Consider the following 21768-nt stretch of genomic DNA (forward strand, 5'->3'; position numbering starts at 1 on the left):
GGGGGCCTGCCCTTAAAAAGCAGAAACTCCTGTTATTCTAGAAAACAGCACTGTACTGTGGAGACACCTGTGGTTATGGTAAGTGGCCAAACTAACAGTCAGTTGTAGACCCACTTAAAGTATATAACTCAAATTTTTGTTCCATACTTTGATGTTCTCACAGTCTCTTCTTCCCTGCAGCAGCTAGATTTTTAATCTGAAAAAGGATAGTAATAATTTGCACTGCAAGTAATTCATGTGCACTGGAATTAGGCAGCATTAATTTTAAGGGTAAGAAGATATAACCTTGAAAGAAGACTAGGGATTCTAATAACATGGGAATCAAATGTGTCTGAGTGACTCTTTCATTGGGCCATGAAATAAAAAACTTGGGGCAGAGGGTAGTGGGAATTTGTTTGGATGAACTTGTGATAAAAACTTTTATTCACCCAACTAAAATGAAAACCTGAAGGGTTTCTTTTTTTCTTTCCCAGTTAAAATGAGAAGCTGAAGGATTTCGTTACAGGTCAAAGGTTCCGTTTGACCTGGAGCAGATTTTTTTTTTTTTGTTTGCAGGAGTTTATTAAAATGAAGAGAATTAACAGCACAGCTGTGGAAGACTGGTAAATTCTTTTCTGTCAGTTTAGCCTCTTGAGATATTTTTCAGATTAAATTGTTAGACAAACATGCTCAGATTTTCTGACTAGTTCCAGAACAAACAAAGCAGCATTTTAAAAGTGAAATTACTTCATTATTAAAATTTAATAAAACTGCTGAGATTGACTTAAGTCTTACTCCAAGTAATTTCATGGTAACAGTTACATTCTTTATTTGCTCCTTCTCCTTCATTCTTTTGTGGAGTAATGGAGACAATAGGGAAATTTTTTAAAACCTCCTTTAATCACCTAATGGTATTGGCTCCTTTTTCTCTTTTCTTTTGCATTCCCACAAAACAAAGTTAGAACTTCTTTGCTATTGCAGAAGATGCTAAACTGTTCAAGAGCAGACTGGTTAGAGTGGTGTAATAGAACATTTTCTATCCCTTGCATACTAGCAGTCTGACTCCTTCTTTCCAGATAAGGCTAAGCCAAATTAAATACATATCTAAACTAAAAATAAAAATATTCATCTAAAGTTTTTTGGTTTAGGGGTTGGACTAGATGATCTCCAGAGGTCCTTTCCAACCTCAACCATTTTATGATGGAGTACTAGTATTAACTTTAAAATTATTAGAATTATTACAATTATTAAAATTGTATTGTAAATTACTGCATTCTGCTGTTGTTTTCTAATCTCACACACTCCTGTTACTCTTTGGTAAAGTACAGTACCATGACCTATTACAGAGATTAAGAATTGTACTGGAAATGCTAAATGCCAGTAGGTCTCATCAGGTTAAGTGTAAAGCAGTGTGTTAATATGGATAAACTGTTTTAAATACTTGATTTAGCTGCAAGTCTTTGCAGAACCCAAGTCTGACCATGCTATGTTAAATTTTACTAAGAGCAAAATCTTATATTGAAAACTGTTGAACAAATGATGTCACATAGAATTGACTGTTTACTATTCACCACAAGAGATCAGACCTCCAGAATACTTGCCTATTTGAGTCTTAAGTTCTAGTGAATATTTTGTGACATAATATGTTTTGGCCTTTTTAAATTATATTTTCTGTGGCACATCTGTGTACAACCTTACGCACCATAGCTTCAATTCAGATCATTAAAATTCAGCTCTCTGCATTGACTTCAGTGGGTCCTTAGATTTCTTGGATTTCAGAAGGATTGTATTCCTTGCCTTCAGGTATTTCTCAGACACTTCGTATAAAAAGACTGAGTGTTTTCCACAGCCTGTAACTACAAATATAATTGAGACATTTTCTTGTAGAAAACATATCTTGATGTTTGCAAACTTTACATGATAACCTCAAATCAACTGTTGAATGAAAACTAGATGGTATAGTGGGCTAACCTTGGCTAAGGGCCAAACTCCCACCCAGCTGCTCTCTCATTCCACCTTCTCTGCAAGACAAGGAGGTTACTTACCAATTACTGGCATGGGCAAAACAGACTCAACTTGGGGAAAATTAATTTATTGCCATTTAAAATATATTCAGATAGTGAGAAACAGGCAGAAAGTTTTAAAATTATTTGTCCTTCATCCTTTCCTAGGCTCAGCTTCACTCCTGATTCCTCTTACCCCTAAGCGTTGCAGGGGAAGTTGGAGGGTATGGTCAGTACGTAACAGTTCCCCTGCCACTCCTTCCCTCTCACACTTTTTCCACTGCTCTGGGATGTCCTTCAGGAAATACCTGCTCCTATGTGGGCTCTCCATGGACTGCAGTTCCTGTCAGGAAAATCTGCTGTGACATGGAGCATCTACACCCTCACCTTTTCTGACCTAGATATTCTCTATGATGTTTCTCGCTATTTTTTGTTCCCTCCTCCTCTCTCCACCCCGTATTTTTCCCTCCTTTCTTAAATATGTCTCCACAGAGGCACCACCAACTTGGCTTATGGGCCTGTGGTGGGTCCCCTGCACAGCCACCTGGACCATACCGTGTCTGGCACAGGGCATCCCCTGACCACTTCCTGGAGAGATCACTCCTGCAGTCCCTCTGCTACCAGTGTCTCACCACTTATATCCAATGTGCTGAAATACACTATATTACAGGAAATATTGAGGAATAAATCATTAAGTCAGCAGTCAGGCGGAAATCCCTATGATATGTGTTTGAGTGCATGAGGATTGAATAAGTCCTTGAGCATTTGACTTTCTCAGAAGGTACAGCTGATATATTGTATGCCTTCCATGCATACCAGTAAAATTCTTTCTTATGACCATATTTTGTTAAATTCTTAGTTCCAGAAATGTAATAGATTTTGCATCTTGAGTGTTAATGGTTGTATGTTGCTTTTGGTTCCATGACTTCCCATCAGATACCTGTCAGGAATGATTTGGATGTGAAAGGTGTTATGGGATATCACTTTTAGTCATCCAGTAACCTAGTATTTTGGTGGTTTTCAGCACAATAATCCTAAAATAACTGATATTACACTTAATGCCATTTATCTGGAAGCATATGGAAAGGGAAGTATAAACAGGAAAGAGTTTGGTTTGACCTTGTCCTGGGTTCAGCTACAGGAGTCATTTTCTCTCCTTCTTAGTAGCTGGTGCAGTGCTGTGTTTTTGACTTTCAGTCTGGGAACAATGCTGATAACACCGATGTTTTTAGTTGTTGCTAAGTAATGTTTACTCTGACCAAGGACTTTCTCAGTCTCATGCTTTGCCAGGGAGGAGGGGAAGCCAGGAGGAAGCAGAGACAGGACACCTGACCCAAACTGGCCAAAGGGGTATTCCATACCACAGCACGTCATGCCCAGTATATAAACTGGGGGGAGTTACCCGGAAGGGCGAGATCGCTGCTCGGGTCGGGCTGGGTATCGGTCGGCGGGTGGTGAGCGGTTGTGTCCTTTTCCCTTGTTATTCCTCTTATCATTATTATTGGTAGCAGTAGTGGTTTGTATTATACCTTAGTTACTGGAGAGCTGTTATCTCAACCCGTGGGAGTTACATTCCTCCGATTCTCCTCCCCATCCCTCCGGGAGCGGGGGGAGGAAGGAAAAGGGGGGGAGTGAGCGAGCGGCTGCGTGGTTCCAAGTTGCCGGCTGGGCTTGAACCACGACAGACCTATCATTGAAGTATATTTCAAATTCTCTACAGAAAGATGTGAAAAGTGTGCATACCTGAAGCTAATGATGATGCAGGTTGCAGTCCAAGTAACTAAAAGTTCTATGCAGATCACTTACTGGTGGCTCGACTGCTGAAGGAATTAGTGAATCTGAAATTTTTATTACAAACTAAATGCAGGATTAAAATTAGCATTTTATCATTAAAAATTTACCGGTTCATTGAAGACAGAATTAGACCAACCCTGCTCACATCTGAGTATTTCAAAATAGAACTCCTACATACAGTAAATGACAGGCCCTGATACTTCTTCCTGAGCACCATTATTTATACAGATGGCTATGCACTTGATGTTACACTTCAGTATGGAAAAGCATTTTGGAAAAAAAAAAAAAAATTCTTCATCTAGGCTAAAACCTGTTAGAATCATGTTGAGAGTACACTGGAATTATACACACACTGTGCAGGACTGTGAAATTTTACAATCTTCCCCAATATGCATAAATATATATATATTCCTATTAATAACTTTATTAATAGTATGTGAGTAGGTACACAGAGTTTTATGTACAAAGATTATTACCAGACCATGACAGCGGCAAATACAATGAAATAGGCAGGTGTGTGTGACTACACAGGTTGTCTGTAACACATCACACTTCATGACTGCATGCTCTTCTAAGTTAGTTTCCCAAGCACAGCACACTGCCATTTTAAAACCAAAACCTGGTGGCCTAAATATGTGGATTTGTGCAGGTTTGATATGTAGCAATTTAGTCCATTTTGTTTCACATTCCATTCTTTCTCTAACCTAATAGAAAATGTTTAATCTTTTCAAGTGTTAACTAATAGTAATTCTTGATAACTGGCCTTGGACACTAATTCACTCCCCAGAGATTATTAGCATTATATTTAGCTCTTCAGAAGTGAGATATGAACACCCTAGCTGGCACTTGGTGATACAGAAGACGGATCCCCTGTTTGCAGAAATTTTCAGAAATCAATTAGGTTCATGGAGCTACAGCAGTTTCTATCAGCAGGAGATCAGTTCTGAAACATGTATGGGAAAGTAAAAGCAGACATAGTTAGTCAGAGGAAAGGTCTGTCAAGCCTAGAAAGTGGCCTCCTACAGTGACCAATATAGCATACATATTGAATAGTATAAGCAAACAAGCACATATCAATGCTGCCTTGCACACCAACCCAGTATACAGCAATTTGTGCATGTATCCTGAGCTAAAAAATAGCTTTGTTACAGTCTGAGGTAAGAGAGTGAAATGCTGGATAGATTAGAAAATACACAGCATTAGATGAAAAGTGATTTACTTAAATTGTTAAACCATAATTAATAGTTAATACAAGAGATTATGAAATAATAACCTGTGCCTGTATAACTAGTGGGAGGGCTGGAAGAGACAGATGAAGAAACACAATTCATACATCAATAATGGAGATCATGGCAGTGGAAGACTGAAAAACAGTGTTGGATCTAATCTCTGACCATCCTAAATTTTGAGCTATAGATCTAAGAAATTTTACTGTCCACAGTGGAGAGGGGAATTTTTTCTATGACCAAGTAAAGTACAAAGGGTCTGGAACACACTGCTGAGTCTGAATAATGACTTGCAACCTGTAGATAGATGCTATGTCAAGTATTATTTAAATACAGAGTAGAATTTGTAAAAGAGTTCCTGGTGTGTTCTTACTGTGTCTGAAAACTTGTATAACTTTGTGTAGGTCACAGTCCTCATCTAACACATATTTTAAACAGCACTAAGTTACGCTCAACATTTTTAATCATCTTTTCTCCTAATGCTGTTGTGAGGTAATAGCTCTTTTATCCACATTTTATCTTCCAGCTATAAAGTTAATCGTTGCTTCAGACTACACCATTTGCATTAAATCTAAGGTGTCATGAAACCCTGCTAAATATTAAGGAGTTTGAGATTGAAGCAGAAAATTTACATTGTTAGTCAAAACTTGTTTTATAAGGACCTAGCAGCCTCGCTTACGTTGGAACGGAGCAGAAAATATACATTGCCAGCTGAAACCAGGAAGGAAGGAACACATTCAATTAAAGGAAATTTATGTAGATATGTAAATCACACTAATCACACCCAGAAGAGCTTGTATTTATATATGAACTACACACAAGGTTGTTGATTCTTTGTGAAGTTTATAGCTATTTGTTGCACAAAGAATTCAAAAGATATTGAAGGGAAGTTAAAGGATGGTATCCTGGCTGAAATAAAAAAGCTGAGGTTTTCCAACCTATCTGTTGAAATTCAGGGTAACTTTTTGAAAAGCTATTGAAACAGAGTGAACAATAATGAATAACATAAATTCCTGGATTCTGCAGTGAAAGTTGCAAAATTACAGTTATTCTTCAAACATCTGCTTATAACACCAAAACTCAGAATGATGTAACTCTTCTTCTTCTGGTTTCCGATGCATATATATATTGTCGTTCTCTATTCTCCAAGGGTGTAAATTAGTAAACATGAATCAGTCAGTTGCTAGAAACTGAACTTATGTTGAGAGAAATAAATAGCTAGCTTAAACTGATTTTTACGCTTTTTGTAAATAGTACTTCATTATTTGAGTATAGCTGTCACACTTTAAATATGTTTATCCTGACATTAGAGTAGGGAGTGCTTTCTTATTTAAAAAAAGTAACATATGAGAATTTTTATTGGAACCAAGTGGGATATTTTCTGAGAGATTCTGAAGCATCTGATTTTAGGGTCTGTGTATGTTCTCTATGGAGGGTATGTCAAACATGCTCAATGTATGCATAAAACCACATAAATTTGCATGCACACACATACACACAAAGTCATTCTTCTTCCTTTCTCTCAAGTTGAAACTGTTGGTATGTCAAATGTTCTAATGTTCTACATCTAACCTTGTCTCTACAAAAGACACTGTTGCAGTTCCAACTTTATAAAGGATCTTTGGTCTTCATGAAAGGATATTGACGTGTCTGGGACTTTGTTGTCAACTCTGTTGTCAGCCCAAAGGAGAATAAGACTTACAGAAAAACAGGATGAACTGGGTTTATTTAGTGACAAACATGCGTAAATTAAATTAATGGGGACAAAAGCAAATGTTATAAAGTAACTAAAAGGCAGCAGCTGTGTGGAGGGAAGGAACAGTTTTTTCTTCATGTCCATGTTGAATAGGACAAAAGAGTAAGCTGAAATTAATGGCAATAAAGGTGTAAGTTATACATTAGGAAAAATTTTCACCAATGAAAATTAAAAATTCAAATACACACGGGAAGTTATTGCAGCTTGATCATGAATGTGTTTAAGAACATTCCTGATGGTACACACTTTTGTAGTATTGTTGTGTTCCATAGAAATTGATATGTTTTCCAGCATGATACATGGATATTTTTCTGATACTGGCAGACTTAACTGTACCAGATATATAATCTCATACCCTTACTGAAAAAGAAATTGTTGATCAAGAGCTGCTGTACCAAATCAGCACCAGTTTTAGTATGAAGTTCACATGAGAAATGAACTGCAGGACCCTTTACTACCTTCAAAATACTATTCTGAGAGAAAAGGAATAGATCATGTATGTTGAGCTAAGAAGTTATTATTAGTTCAGTCAGTGCTTTAATAATTTAAACATCTAAATTATATAATTAAGACATTAATAATACAGTTAAAATTGCTATAGGAAAAAGTTTTCTGATATCTACCCTTTTTCTCTGCTCTTATCCTTCCAATCAAGGGCCCTAAGGGGTCCTAAGGAAGAACTGGATTTGATTCTTCCTCAAGAAGAAACGAGGAAATGATCCATTATTTCAGTTTTTAGGTGAGCAACAGAAAATGGTGTATTTGGTTTCACAGACTTTCTGTTGCGCAAGGCATCTGGAATCTTTCATCATTCTAAAGTGAAACCTCTCTTATTAATGAATCCTGTATTGGGGTTATGTGGTAAGGTCTTGGTAGCAGAGGGCTGCAGAGATGGCCTCTGTGAGAAGAAATCAGGGGCTACCCTGTGACAGTCATAGTTGGTTCCAGACAGTTCTAAAATGGACTTTTTTGCTGAACCCACCAGCAAATATGTGGTAATATATGCAAGAAAGGGTAAAAAAATGCTGCACAGCAGCTGTGAGGGAGAGTAGTGTTAAAAATGTGAGATAAACCACCCTGCAAACACCAGTGTCAGAGAAGGAGGGACAGGAGATGAACCAAGTGCTGGAGCAGAGATTTCCTTGCCACCTGTGGAGAAGACTATGGCAAAGCAGGTTGTTACCCTAGAGCCCATGGAGGACTGTTTCAGAGCAGATATCTACAATGCAGCTCATGAAGGACCCCAAACCAAAAAAGTGTGTGTATACATCTTGAAGGAAGCTGCTGTTCATGGACAGTCCATGCAGGAGCAGGTTTTCTGGAAGGAACATGTCTGGTGGAGTACCCACATTGGAGCAGTCTGTTCCTGAAAGACTGTACCCCACGGAGGCAACCCATGCTGGAGCAGTTGTTGAAGAGCTGCAGCCCATGGGAAGGACCCACGTCAAAGAAGTTTGTGAAAAATTGAATCCCATGGGAGGGACCCTGCACTGGAGCAGGGGAACAGCATGTTAGCAGCAGAGACAAAGTGTTATGTATTGACCACAACCCCCATTCCCCATTTGCCTGTGCTACTTGCGGGGAGTGAAGGGGAGCCTGGGAAGAAGGAGAGGATGGGGGGAAGGTGATTTTTAATTGACAATAAATTAATCTTCCACAAATCAAGTCTCTTTTTCCCATGATGGAAATTGGATAGCAATATCCCTGTCCTTATCTCGACCCATGAGCTTTTTTTCATTTACATTCTCTCATATATGTAAATATTCTCATATATATAGTGAGAAAGTGGCTTGTTGGGCTCCTGACAGCCGTCTGATTTCAACTCGCCACAAAATCTCATGAATATCTTCACTCTCAATATTCAATTTGTAGCTTTAACTGCACCAAACATTCGAGATCAAGCATTGTATCCAGACTCATTTTGGTTGAATTACTTCATCCTTTCTTATTAACATCTCAGTTGATCATCTTTAGATAAGCTCTTCTAGCTGAATATCATTAAATAAGCCATGGGAAAAGTGTTCATTCTTTTTAGGTAAAGTTAAGAAAAGAACTGCGTTCCATCACTTAACTTTTGGTTTTCTATTAGTGGTCTGTGGAAACATCAGTATTTCCCTCCTTTAACCTGGCTGATCTTTGAGAATCTGTATGTAGATTATTATTACTTTTTTATTTTTAATTATGCCTATGGTCTTTTCTGCATTCTAATAATCTTTCAGTCCAAACAGATTTGAATTTGAGTCAGGGAGTTTTCTGAAAGATGATGAGTCTAGCCTTCCATCTTTCATACTCAGAAAGAATGAAGTTTGAAATGTATCTTCTCAAGAAGGCTGTGTTTGAGAAGGAAGCTGCTGATAATCAAAGGTGAGAATTACCCACACCTGTAATAAGAACAACCAGATCTAACATACCCAGTGTCCATGTACTGTATGGCAAAGAATTTCTTTATAAAAAGTCTCCATAAAATTGAGAAGTGTCAGCATGCATAGAGAAAGCAAATTGAAGGGATTTCATCTAGCTAGTATAGTGACGTATATCTTCTGAAAAGGTACAAAAGATACAGTGTGCATTTAGATGATTGACGTGGATGTGCAAAAGATAATTTTTCAGTAGAAATATGTTTTTCACATTTTTTCCATTCATTATGATGATATTGGATATAAGTTTAGATAACTAGACTTCGTGTATTTATTCTCCTTTAAGCTTGTGAGGGTTGTATTACTTTTTAGGTGCCTCTGATACTTTTAGAAGATTAAAATAAGGTGTATTATATAGGACAATACTTTCACATAGTTTTCATGCTCAATTTGTTGTGCAGTATATTCTGTAGCCAAAGGTAAAGGAGTTTCAGATATTTTGTAAGGTGAATTTGTGAAGAGAATAAGAGGCTTTTTTTGAAATATGTGACTCTCACTGAAATCCACATAGCACTTTTTGTATGCAAAATATCCATGTGATAAAGTGTATGAAGTCAGCAGGCCTGAGAAAATTTCATCTTAGTAGAACTTTTCCCTACTAGTGTGAATTCAAATTCATGTTATATTAATCACACTCTCTATGTTAACATACCTCATGGAACTATAATGTTTTGTGATGATGAATCCTTTGAATGGGACTTGGTATATGGCTTTCATAGCGCTTATGCCAGTTTAAGATTGATGTTGATTCTTTCAGCACATTTAACCCTGGGGCAATATACTTGCCCTTTTTCTGGACAGTTATTAATTCGTCCAAAGCAAATTTTCTCTATCATTCTGCCTTTAAAGCAGAGGTAACTCATGAATATAGGCTACTTTTTTTCTTCCCCCTTGCAACGAAATTTTCTAATCAGGATAATTCATGGAGAACAGATATTTTTTATGTTTTTCCTTTAAGAAAATTAAAAATATATGTTAAAATAACACACATGAATGCAGAAACCACAAAGTTCATATTATCCTCACAATGACTAAAGGTGTTTTTTTGTGTCAGCTCTCATTAAGGCAAATTGAAGTTGAAAGAATAAATTCTTTTATGGAGGTTTTATAAAGCTATGCCATTTCTCCTTTCTCACACTTGGGCAGCAATTCACTCATCTTTTGTCTTTCTTTTCACTCTTCAATCTCATTAGCTTGATTGCTTACTTTCCCTCCAGATTTTCGGAAAGGACCTTTTCTTTAAGAGTATTTTGAAAAAGCTTGGGTTTTTTTACCTTTTTAAACAGCAGCACTGTTTTGCAGTTTCCAAAGATAAGTGCATATCAACTTTTCTCTGTGTGTATATATGTGCATATACATTGTGTGTGTCTGTGCGCATGCATTGTTTGTATATATAAGTGCATTGCCTCAAATATGAATCATCTATGGATTACCATAATGGTGCTAACAAATGCAGAATTGCTTTCGCAGGTATAATAAAGAATGGAATGACAGATTTCATCTACACTGATTTAAAAAAAATAAAAATCAGTCTTAAAGGGTATTTATTAACAAGTGCTGTCTAAACTGTTATGGAAAATCATTGTTCCTGGAGTAAAACAGTATTAAAATTCATGTTTTCTATAATACAGACATATGTTTAGTTACTAGTAACTAGCATGCATTTCAACTAACATCAAACACAAGTTTCTTTCTCTGGAAAAAAAAACACAGGCATTTTTCAAAACTATATTAGCTTGTCATGAATGAGGTTAGTGGAAGAAAGGCTGCAAAACTAACAAGCCAGGAAAGTGGCCATGAATTTAATCATGTGAAAGCATTGGCTCCAGAGGCAAAGTAATTCAAAACATGGTTTATGCTGACTGAAAATCGAGGGAAAAAATTGTAGTCTGATTCACTGCTTTGTTTTCCCTTGCCTTGAAAAATGAAATAAAAATGCAAAGAGTTTTGCTCTGTTTTTTTTTGTTTTTTATGTCAGTGAATTATAGTACACAGAGACATGTTTATACAGATCTATATCTGTGTTTAATACTCAAATGTTTATTTTCACTGCTTTTATTTTGATATGTGATCCTTAGAGATCTCCATGATATGCAGTAAAATACTAAACAAGAACGTATTATTGTTGTGTTTATATATCAAATGATAGGCCACCTCTGAAGAGCAGAGATTTAGGCTTTGCATATCATTGCATTTTTGTTAGAAAAGAAGGCATTTTCTTCAAAATACTGGTGTATTTACATGCTATTTCATTCAAAATCTCCCACTTTAAAAGTTAAAAACAGACAGATATTAAAAACAGTATATGCTTTCTGTGTGAATAATTTTGCACAACATATGCTGCAGTTACACAACTCTTTCATGCTTGAAACATTATGATGTGTTTCAATTTCCTAAAGGATCCCACAGCAATAGTTACGTCATACTTTGCTTTGAATTACTTGGGCAGCCGTCTTTGTGGTACAATATTGTCCGTAGTCATGTTGTGAAACACTTAAGTAGAAGGAAGTAGGAAAACCACTTTTGGCTGACTAGAAGTTAAGGGTTTGGGTTTTTTCTTCATTTTCTGTTGTGACGAAGTTTAGAAATAACATTCCTGAGCTATTTTGCTTGGCACTTTAAAAACACAGAAACGAAAGAAAGCATAAGATCAAGAATCCTTACAGTCTCACTTGGTGAGCTCCACTAACAAAGAAATAGAATTTAGCTACTTCTTGTTGCTACTTAGACTGTTTAAGCTTTTTCATTAGTAAGTCAACACTTTAGGAAGTATTAATGGATTTTGATTTTAAGATCTTCACACAGTGGGATGTCCTCAACAATATTGGATGCAAATATTGATTACCCCTAAATGCAATAGCAGCGCTGAGGGAAATATTTTTACTAAGAACAGCTTTTAATTTGGACTTGAACAGTTGGGTTTGGTTTATAGTCCTGCTTTTTTTTTTTTTTTTAATAATACTTTCATGCTGGGATTTTGTTGCCATAGAAATATGAGCATTTTTAGTTTGGCAAAATTATGCAAATTCTTTTGCTTGTTAAAATATTCATGAAGGAGTACAGCCAGAGATGGAAGGGTAAGGGTCAGTTCTTGTGTCTTAATGGAAATTAACATTGACATAAATGTTCTAGTTAGTATTTCATTCTGACATTACAGGAAGGCATTTATTGATATGTCTACTGTAATAAGGGTTTATCCCTTTGGAACCAAAGACCATGGAATGGGAGATGAACATTTAATCAGTAAAATTAAGAATTGCTTTCAATTATGAGGTTGTTGATAGCTGCAAGACACTTATTTAGAAATGTTTGATGAGGATATATTATTTAGAAACATGTCTCAGAGTTAATTCTCAAATAGCGAGTTTGATTTCATTATCACTAGTAGTCTGAAACATCTTCACAGTAAAAGAAAAAGTGATGTTTTTATCCAGACCTGCAGCCTTCAGCCACTCTGACCCTGCTAAATTGGTGTTCATAAGGATCCAAGTAGCTGTTGCAAAAAATTAGTCAGCAGCTAATTAGTTTGTATTAGCTGCTTTTTTTCTCCTCTGCAGTTTAACTGCATTCAGTCAGGGCAAAATGTCTGCAATTTTGATGACATACAAGTTTAATTATTTTAAATATCCCTCTATGACAAATGCCTGATATTATGTTACAGTGTCATGGTTTCTGGCATATTTTTGCCAGACTGGGAAACTTCCAATGATTGAGATTTACTTGCCACCACAGTAACAGTCATGGGCAATAATTGTACATGAATTACAGTTACTACATCACTACTGGAAGAATATATGCCCTACTTTATTTTTTTGAATCCTTGATCTAGTTACAGCAGCTTGGGGAACAGTGGTTGGAAAGGCGTAGTGACAGAAGGAGTCTGATCATATAGAAAGCAAAGGAAGAAGTGAGTAAGCATACTAACTATGTGGTTAAGTAACTATAACAAGGTAATCATATATTCTAAATTTTGTAAAGGCTTATCATTAGCAAATTGGATTTTATACTTCAGGAATGGTTGGCCAGATAGTTCTGTTCTCTTCTCCAATGAGAGGAAATGACAAGCGGGAATGATGATAGAAATTTGAGAATTTGTAGAGTAAATGTCGAAATTCATAAATACATTTCAGGAAACAGGATATAATCTTATTGTGCAAATTTTTAATCAGTCACCAATTCCATTATTTTTTTCAGTGCTAAGTTCAGAAAGAGCAACTACTCAACATAAGCAGGAGTTGCAGCACAGGGCTTACAGGAGAGCTGATACGCTTCAGTTCCCATCTTCCTTAGAACTGAGATTTGTACTATTTTTCCTTTTGGAATCTCATTATCATTTAATGTTGTAATATTATGTCTTAAACACAATGAATTGTGCATTTTACTTAGACATCTACTTTTTCTTTGCTTCCAAATAATGCAGTCTACTTCATCCAAGTAGGAAGAGAATCAGGATTATGAAATGGTAATGTTGATACAGTATCTCAGTAATTGTGAGACTGGGCTGAGTTTCTGGGTATAATTTAGAAAATCCACAAATAAGCTACTACTGAATTCTTTAATATTTTCCATTTATATGTTTTTTATCATAGTAGACCAGCATATATAAATACACATATATATTATAGTATAGTATATATAATGTGTATACATATATATACACACACACTATGTGTATATTATTGTAGTTACATCAAATTAAAAGAATTGTGTAAGATTTTAATTGGTCTACACTGTGTGTGACAAACTATTTTAAATATGAAGGGCCTGGAAATAAGTGTCAGATTGTTGTGCTCAGGATGGCAAAATTTATCAACCACTTTACAAAAAATTATGCCTCGGATCTTTTAGAGCAAGACAGAAAAGGCAGCAGGACCAAAAATCAAAAAGCTTTAGATTCTGCAATTGCAATAGATTTACTGGTTTTCTAGCAAAGCCAAGGGATACTTGCAAGGGATGATTAAGGAGATACTTACTAGAATATAATGACTTCCCCTTTTGATATTCTTTTCTCACTCATGTTTCTATTTTCCATGTTTCAATATGAACAATGGTATTTCTCTGATAGGTGCTGGGGTATTCTTTCTGCTGCTTGATGAACAGATGCAATGTACAGTAAGACTTTGCTATAGCTAAATCTAATATGTGTTCATAGAATCACAGAATGGTTTGGGTTGGAAGAGACGTTAAAGACCATCTAGTTCTAACCCCTCTGCCAGGGGCAGGGACTCCTCACATTAGACGAGGTTGCTCAAAGCCCCATCCAACCTGGCCTTGATCACTAACAGGAATGGTGAACGCTTCCAGGGATGGAAGTTTTGGAAGAGATCCCAATTGCTCAAATAATGATATACAGTATATGAAAGAGACATGGTCAAGGTACATATGGAGTATAATTTGGTAGTTTTGGTTGCTGCTTACCAGTTGTGCTTGCTCTGTGGACTGGTGTTATTTTTCTCTTAATCTGAAACTTTCTGATTAAGGGGGGAAGAAACTGAAGCTACAGATTTGATGGTTCTTTTCACTGCTGGGAAACTTTAACGTACTGAGATTTATTGTGAATATGTTGTTCTATTATCCAGCGTATAAAGGAAGAAGGTCTTACACAATGAGTTTTTAAGGATTTTTTTTTTTTAATTGAGTTTTCCATAAAAGTCATTTGAGGTAGAGCAAATAGATGTTTTCTCATTGGTGTGCTTTTTATCTTGCTGTTTGACTTCTTAGCATATAGCTTAGACATTGGAGGGTATTCTGTGATCAAATGAGTGCCTAGGTTGAATAAAACTTTATATTTGACTCAATTCTGGGCATAGGATCAGCAGGGGAAATACTGAAAATAAAAGAGGCTGTGTCATAACATTCTCAATAAGATACCAGACTGAATGACTTGGAAATCTTGGTTATCAGAGTGATGTATTTTAAGAAACGGGAGGTGACAGTGAATGCTTTGAAATGCTTAGCTTCCCCTTTGAGTGGTCCAGTGTTGTAGAAAAACACTGACAGAAATCAACTGAACCGAGAGATACAGTAGTCAGGCTACTTTATAAGCTTATTCCCTCCCTGTTCACTTAACTTCACTGGAAGCTGTATTCTGAATAAGTGAATTTAAGTAGAATGTAGCATCAATTTATACAATTTATATGGAAGTATTTTGAGTGTACTTAAGTAAGGAAACTGTAGGATTCTGAACTAGCTGGGACAGAGTTGCAGGAACTCCAGGAGATACAAAGTTAGGGGGAGAAGCCCATTCTTTCAGCAGAAAAAATTAACTTCCATACGAAGAAAACTCAGGCAATTTTTAAAGCTAGCCAGAACTATACTGTCATTCAAATGGAACAAGATTATTCTTCTCCCTGCTTTATCTGAAATATTACCATAATGCCTCAGAAGAGCTTTTATATCCTATCTAAATTCAAGTCTGTCTAAGAGAGGAGTCTATTTAATCTTTAATTGGATCTTGAGTAGAACTAAAACATGCAATCTTTACTGAGTCGTACTACTAAATGAATAAAAGTTTGATGTTTTCTTGGTGATGATTCTGTTGGAATTCTTTTCTAGTCCCTGCCTTACCTCACTCTGCAACCAGCATGAAGACTGGATCAGTAAAGCCTGATTAAATACTGTAAATTTACAGCAGTACTTTTTTGTAAAGAAGATAATAATGCAGATGAAAGATGGATTAACAATGGAATATTTCCCTCAACATAAGTAAATTAAGTTAGGAAAGGCAGTCCTTTGTCCATTTCCATCTACACTGAGCGGGTGGCTAGAGTAACACTTACATACTTGTGCTGACTGATGTCTAGCTGAACATGAGCCAGCAGTGTGCCCAGCAGTGGGTCCAGGCAGCCAAGAAGGCCAATGGCATCCTGGCCTGTATCAGCAATAGTGTGTCCAGCAGGGCCAGGGCAGCAATCATTCCCCAGTACTGGGCACTGGTGAGGCTGCACGTCGAATCCTGTGTTCAGTTCTGAGCCCCTCACTAAAAGAAGGACATTGAGGAGCTCAAGTGGGTCCGGAAAGATGAAACACAGCTGGTGAAGGGTCTGGAGAACAAGTCTTATGAAGAACAGCTGAGGGAACTGGCATTGTTTAGTCTGGAGAAGGCTCAGGGTGGACCTGAGAGGAGGTTGTAGTGAGGTGGGGGTTGGTCTCTTCTCCCAAGTAACAAGTGATAGGACAAGAGGTAATGGCCTCAAGCTGTGCCAGGGGAGGTTTAGATTAGAAAAAATTACTGAAAGGGTGATCAAGCATTGGAACAGGCTTCCAAAGGAAGTGGTGGAATCACCATCCGGGGAAGTGTTCAAAAAACATGTAGATGAGGCTTTCAGTGATATGGTTTAGTGGTGGTCTTGGCAGTCCTGGGATAATTGTCCTGGGATTGGACTCGATCTTAAAGGTCTTTAGCCGTTGGTTAAGATGGTGCATTGTCTGTTCAGTGCCTTGTCAAATCATATCACAGCTGCAGAGGTGCCAGTTAATTATGGACTAAATTAGTTACCACTAACAAACTGGAAGCAATCTGAATTTTTTTTTTTTTTTAAACTTCCTTCACGTAGTTAGTGCTCATGTTCTGGTGGCAGATATCTCTTTGCTGAAATCTGAGTCATAAATTAATTGTGTACCTAGAGAGTTTGTGGAGATAAAAGAATCCAAATAAACTTCAACATTTTATTGCAGCTCTATTTCATAGAAATTCAAGAAGGTTAGCAGGGAATGTTAAACTGTATATAGTATGATTTCATTACATTTTAACACTGTATCCAGGAGTAGATATTGCCACCAGGAGTATTACAGAGCCACTGTAAAACTGAGTGAGCATCTCTGTCTTTTCTTATAATCATAATAGCAAGCAAAAGAAAGTTCACAGGCGTATCAGGAAACCAATGGGTGGTTTTTTGGTTTTGGGGATGTCTTCTGGTATAGGAGAACATCATTACCTCTAAGAACCCTGCATTGCTATCAGCAGCTTGCTGTGAGACTCCTTGGTTTCATATTCAGCAGTATGTGTATTAGCTTTCTCCAGTGAAATGTTCCACCCCTTCAAGTTTATAGACTTTTCTTTTTCCTCTTTTTTTTCCTTTCTTTTTCTGGTACCATTGTTCACTTGATATAGTTCTAATTGTATGTCTATGTATGCAATAATCTACTAGCAAGCAGTGTTCATGTTTCTAAAAGCATGTCACCTTTCTATAGCTGTATTGCAGCTATATTAGTGTAATAAAAATATTAACTCTCTCTGTAGTGCTTATCTCTCTAATGCAATGTGTTGGTGACTGTATATCTGCTAGAACTGCTAACAGGGAAGAGCGAAAAGATTGTCCAGCTTCTTGATATTTGTTGATGCCTTTGATGCCTTTTATTTCACTAATTTCTCAAGTCTGGTATATGAGTATTAGTCTAAATCCAGTTTAATGCAGTAATATATTTTTTCTTTTGAAGGTGTCATGTTCTCTTGGATTAGGCCTGAGATGAAAGCCTCTCAACTAAATCCATTCAGATATAGATTTTACGACTAAACATATGAGCAAGTTTCATGTGTTTTATTTCAGTTATACAATTTCTGTGTAATACTTTATTAATTTGTGAAATCTATGTTATGTCTCCCAAGTTATTTTTAAAATATAAATACAAAGTGAAGTGATTTGAAAGTCATCCATCAGTAGGGAAACCATAAACCAGACACTCTCTAGATTCATTTGACTATACAAAGGAGTTCTTTTAGTTGTTTACATGTAGCCACATGGTGCCATATCAGATGCCCCAGTATATTCCATCTGGCTTCCACTTAGGAAGGTCATGGTCATCTAATTCACAAATGGGCAACTATAGATGCTTTAATTACAAACTGAGTCTCTTCCTAGCTGACAGAAGAGCATTTTACTGCTTAATGAGATAAGAGATTGTAAACAGTACTGTGTTTAGTGGAGGTAGTTGTTCTAAAGTTACATTCGGCAGCTATTGTTCAGAAGAAATGAAGCAGCCTCTAGTATAGTGGAGTAGGTACTAAAACTTTACAGGCAGAGTTACAAGAGTCATTGGAGAGGGAAAGTGTGAAACACCAAATGATTCAAGAATAAGATGGGTTATAAAAGCTGTATAAGAAAGAGGTACTCTCCAGTGACATTAGCAGGATAGATCCTGGCAGCTTGCCTCAGAAAAGCATTGACAGCAGCCTGACTAAGTGGTGAAAGAGAAAGGCTCCTAACATTTTACTTCCATATGAAGAGATTAAAGCTTTCCTCATGTGTGGCTTTGCAGATATTTGTAGCAATGCTGTCTGTTTTCAATGCTGTGAATATTTGTGGCTTACTATCACTTGTCTTACTATCCCTTGAATTTAGTGTGGCAGGCATGATATCAAAGCATACTTTACACAAGGTGGTACTGAGTGCTTCCTCGTACCTTCCAGCTTTCTTCCTGTTGAGTATGGGTGGTTTTGTTCACAGGACAGGAGCCATCTCTCCTGCTTCAGAGGGTTTTAGCTGACCCAGAATGCAACTGTCAGGATGTCAAAGCCAGTCTTGTCTGCTCTCTGGTTCTATGGTTTAACAACATGTAACATAATAGTACAAGTACAGTTAACTGTGAACAATCAAAAAAATTAACCATCTGCCAGAAACTTGGTAGATTAGACTTAACATAGCTGTGATTTCTGTCTCCTATACTTGTTTTCTTGGGGGGAGTCTGTGACTTTTCTTGAAAACATAGATTTTGCCTTCTGAGCCAGGAAGAAATATCTGATGTATTAATCTAAAAACATGAGGTAGAGACAAAGGGTATTCTATGGAACTTCCTTGACATTTTTATTCAGCTATTCTTGCCTCAACAATACATGCCTTTGTCACCAGCAAGGCAAACTTTTTTGCTCTGTTGTCTTTGGTATTGCTATGGCCTCAGATGACAATCCTTGAGGCAGAGCTCTGAATCTTTGGGTGATATACAGAACAACATTAAAATGAAGCGATCTTACAGGTGCCCAACTTCTGTACCACCCTTGTATACAAAAATCAGTGAAAAGTTGGGATTTTTTGCACTAGATGAGACATAATTGTTCATGCAGCACATGGATTGACCTCTGAATTCTTTCACCTGTGAGTGAACTTGTACTTTAAATATACAGAGGAAGGAAATCACATTTATGAACAATAGCAGAAGGAAGTAGTACTTTCTGGTTTATGTAAGTTTGTTGGGTTTTTTTTTTTTCTAATCTACACTGGTTTTATACAGCACACGAAGTAAATACGTATTCTGAACTACCAGGTGCTTTCTCCAGTAAATGCCATTTGGGGACCTTGACTTCAGTGTATGATCCTGTTTGTGATATGCAAATCTTGCCAGTTGCAGCCATGAAACTCAGATGGCTGTGGCTAGCAGAGACCTCAAGAGACTTCCTAGTCATATTCCAACTCTTAGCCATTGTACCTAGAGTATCTCTGATATGTTTGAACTGCTGTTAAACATTTAATGAAGGAATTCATTACAAATTTCAAGTAGCTTGATACCGTTTTGGCCATCCCTAGTGTCAGAAAGCTTTCTATATACTCAACCTGAATCTTCTTCATGCCTTCCCCACAACTGCCACAGGAAAATAAAAACGGCCTTTTCATTTTTCCAGTCTTTTATGTTTTGGTGAGCTATTTTGCTGTTCTCTCTTAGTGTTGCATTTTCTGGACTAGTCAATCCTACACCTTTCCTCTAGTGTTCACTGTTGTTTGTATTTTGAAAGTGCCTAATCTGTTCTGGTTGCTTTCACTAAACTATTATCTGTTTGTCTGATTGTGATTGCTTTGTTAGTCTCTATGTTTAAGGAATTTTCAGCCTTTCAAAGGCAAAGAAGAAAAATGGCTATGTGTGATTTCTAGATAATTGAGCAAGAAAGGAATAGTCCATAGATCTGTAGCCCTCACGTATCTGCATATGGTTTTGCAACACTAGAATTCTATTTCTGGGAAATACTGATGCTGGAGAAAACTGTCCCCAGATGTTAAAGCCTGTTTTCTTTCCTTTAAATGAGGGGGTTTTTTGTCTTTTTTCTCCCCAGGTGGCAGCTGCCGGCGGACATCTGAAGTTTACAGTCTCCTATGACTTCACAAAGGAAGAAGAGACAGTTCAATTGATGGTTCAATCTGATGTCATCATAGAGGTAAAGTGATTGTAGTTTCAACTACCGAAAAAAAAATTTCAGATGTTCAGCATGAAGCCTGGTGTTTGGGAACACAAAACAGCAGGGTGCACGTACTTTCAGTTAGTTTATAGTATCAGAAAATGGACACACTTCAGAGAACCGAAACCTTCAGTACCTCAAGGAGCCTTTGGGAATGTTGCGGTAGCTTACAAAACTATATTCTTCTTGTTTATCAGGAGGAATAAATAAAAAAATAAAACAATTGGTTGGTTGAGGTAATGCTTTCACATTCTTTCAGCAGACTTGTTCTAGTGCAGCTAAGATTGTAAGAATTTGCTTTTGCATATGCAAAGCCATAACACAAGGTTCTGGCTGAAAAACTTTCTTTTGCGCTGACTTTCAACTTTATCAGGCAAGCCCATTTCAGTGTTATGAAAGGTAAATGGTACTCCTGATATTTATTATTCTTGTAAAATATATTATTCAATAAATCCTATAGCCCAACTGGCTACAGATGGAGATTTTTTCCTGACTTTTTTCATATTTAAATGTCTCTCTCTCATGTCTGTATCTAGGGAGGTGACTTGAGAATCAGCACTCCAAAAGGGGGCATTCACCTGCAGCCTTCTGAAGAGCACACTGAAGAAATTGTGCTGAAACCAGAATCTTTCTCTGTGTATGGCACTGATGTTCCACTCAGCAGGAGGGAGTTCATGACTCTCCTTGCAAACGTAAGAAGGATCCTCATAAGAGCCACATACAGCAATGGGATGAATGCCATCTACAGGTGAATGTGGGAAACGTCCGTTTGCTGCAGGCAGCTTCTCAAAATAATTTCTCTCCTAGTTTATTATCACGAAATACATAGTATTCATTTACACTTTCAAGCATTTGTTATTATTTTTTTAAATTTTGGATAGGCAGGAGGAGGAAAGGCAACAGAAAGAAGCATCCTTGTAAGGAATTGAAATCACATGGATTATTAAGGCATGAATGAGTTCTACAAACAAGTTTATTTTGTGAACACTGTAATTCCCATATATATGGTAAATCGTGGAGTACAGTTGGCATGTTGAAGTAAGAGATGATATATTGATATATTGCTTACATATTAGTTTCCCCAGTTAATGAGCATACATTAACATTGGACCATGAACAGAATAATACATGAACAGAATAATACTAACAGAATAATATCCTAAGTCTCTAAGCTGGAAAGGTGGCTTGAGGGGAGCTTTCTATGTTTTTAATCAGTACCACATGCAGAACTGGCTAATCCCAAAGCCATTCCTTTGATTTATGTCAGGTTGCTGCCTGGACTGCTTAAAACCACTGATTACATGTGAACTCTTATTAGTCTTCTGATAAAATGAAAGATGTGTTATATGAGGTGACACAGTGGTTCTGTCTTAGTGGCTGCAGAGTGGTTGAACCTGTAAAGCTCATCTTGCATTTAAAAATTTCCTAA

General features: G+C 36.9%; 1 protein-coding gene across 1 annotated transcript in view; it reads left to right on the forward strand.

Annotated features, from left to right (window-relative positions):
* The window catches only part of LOC104406102 (laminin subunit alpha-2-like), a gene marked incomplete at its 5' end in the record, with an annotated part of 129938 nt that overhangs the window by 43371 nt on the left and 64799 nt on the right, over positions 1-21768 (forward strand). The window contains 2 exons of the mRNA XM_010014993.1: positions 20217-20318; positions 20876-21087. Coding sequence (XP_010013295.1) covers positions 20217-20318; positions 20876-21087 — 314 coding nt within the window. The remainder of the gene's footprint in view (positions 1-20216; positions 20319-20875; positions 21088-21768) is intronic.

The sequence above is a fragment of the Nestor notabilis genome, unplaced genomic scaffold, assembly GCF_000696875.1.
Source record: "Nestor notabilis isolate BGI_N333 unplaced genomic scaffold, ASM69687v1 scaffold5860, whole genome shotgun sequence".
Lineage (NCBI taxonomy): Eukaryota > Metazoa > Chordata > Aves > Psittaciformes > Psittacidae > Nestor > Nestor notabilis.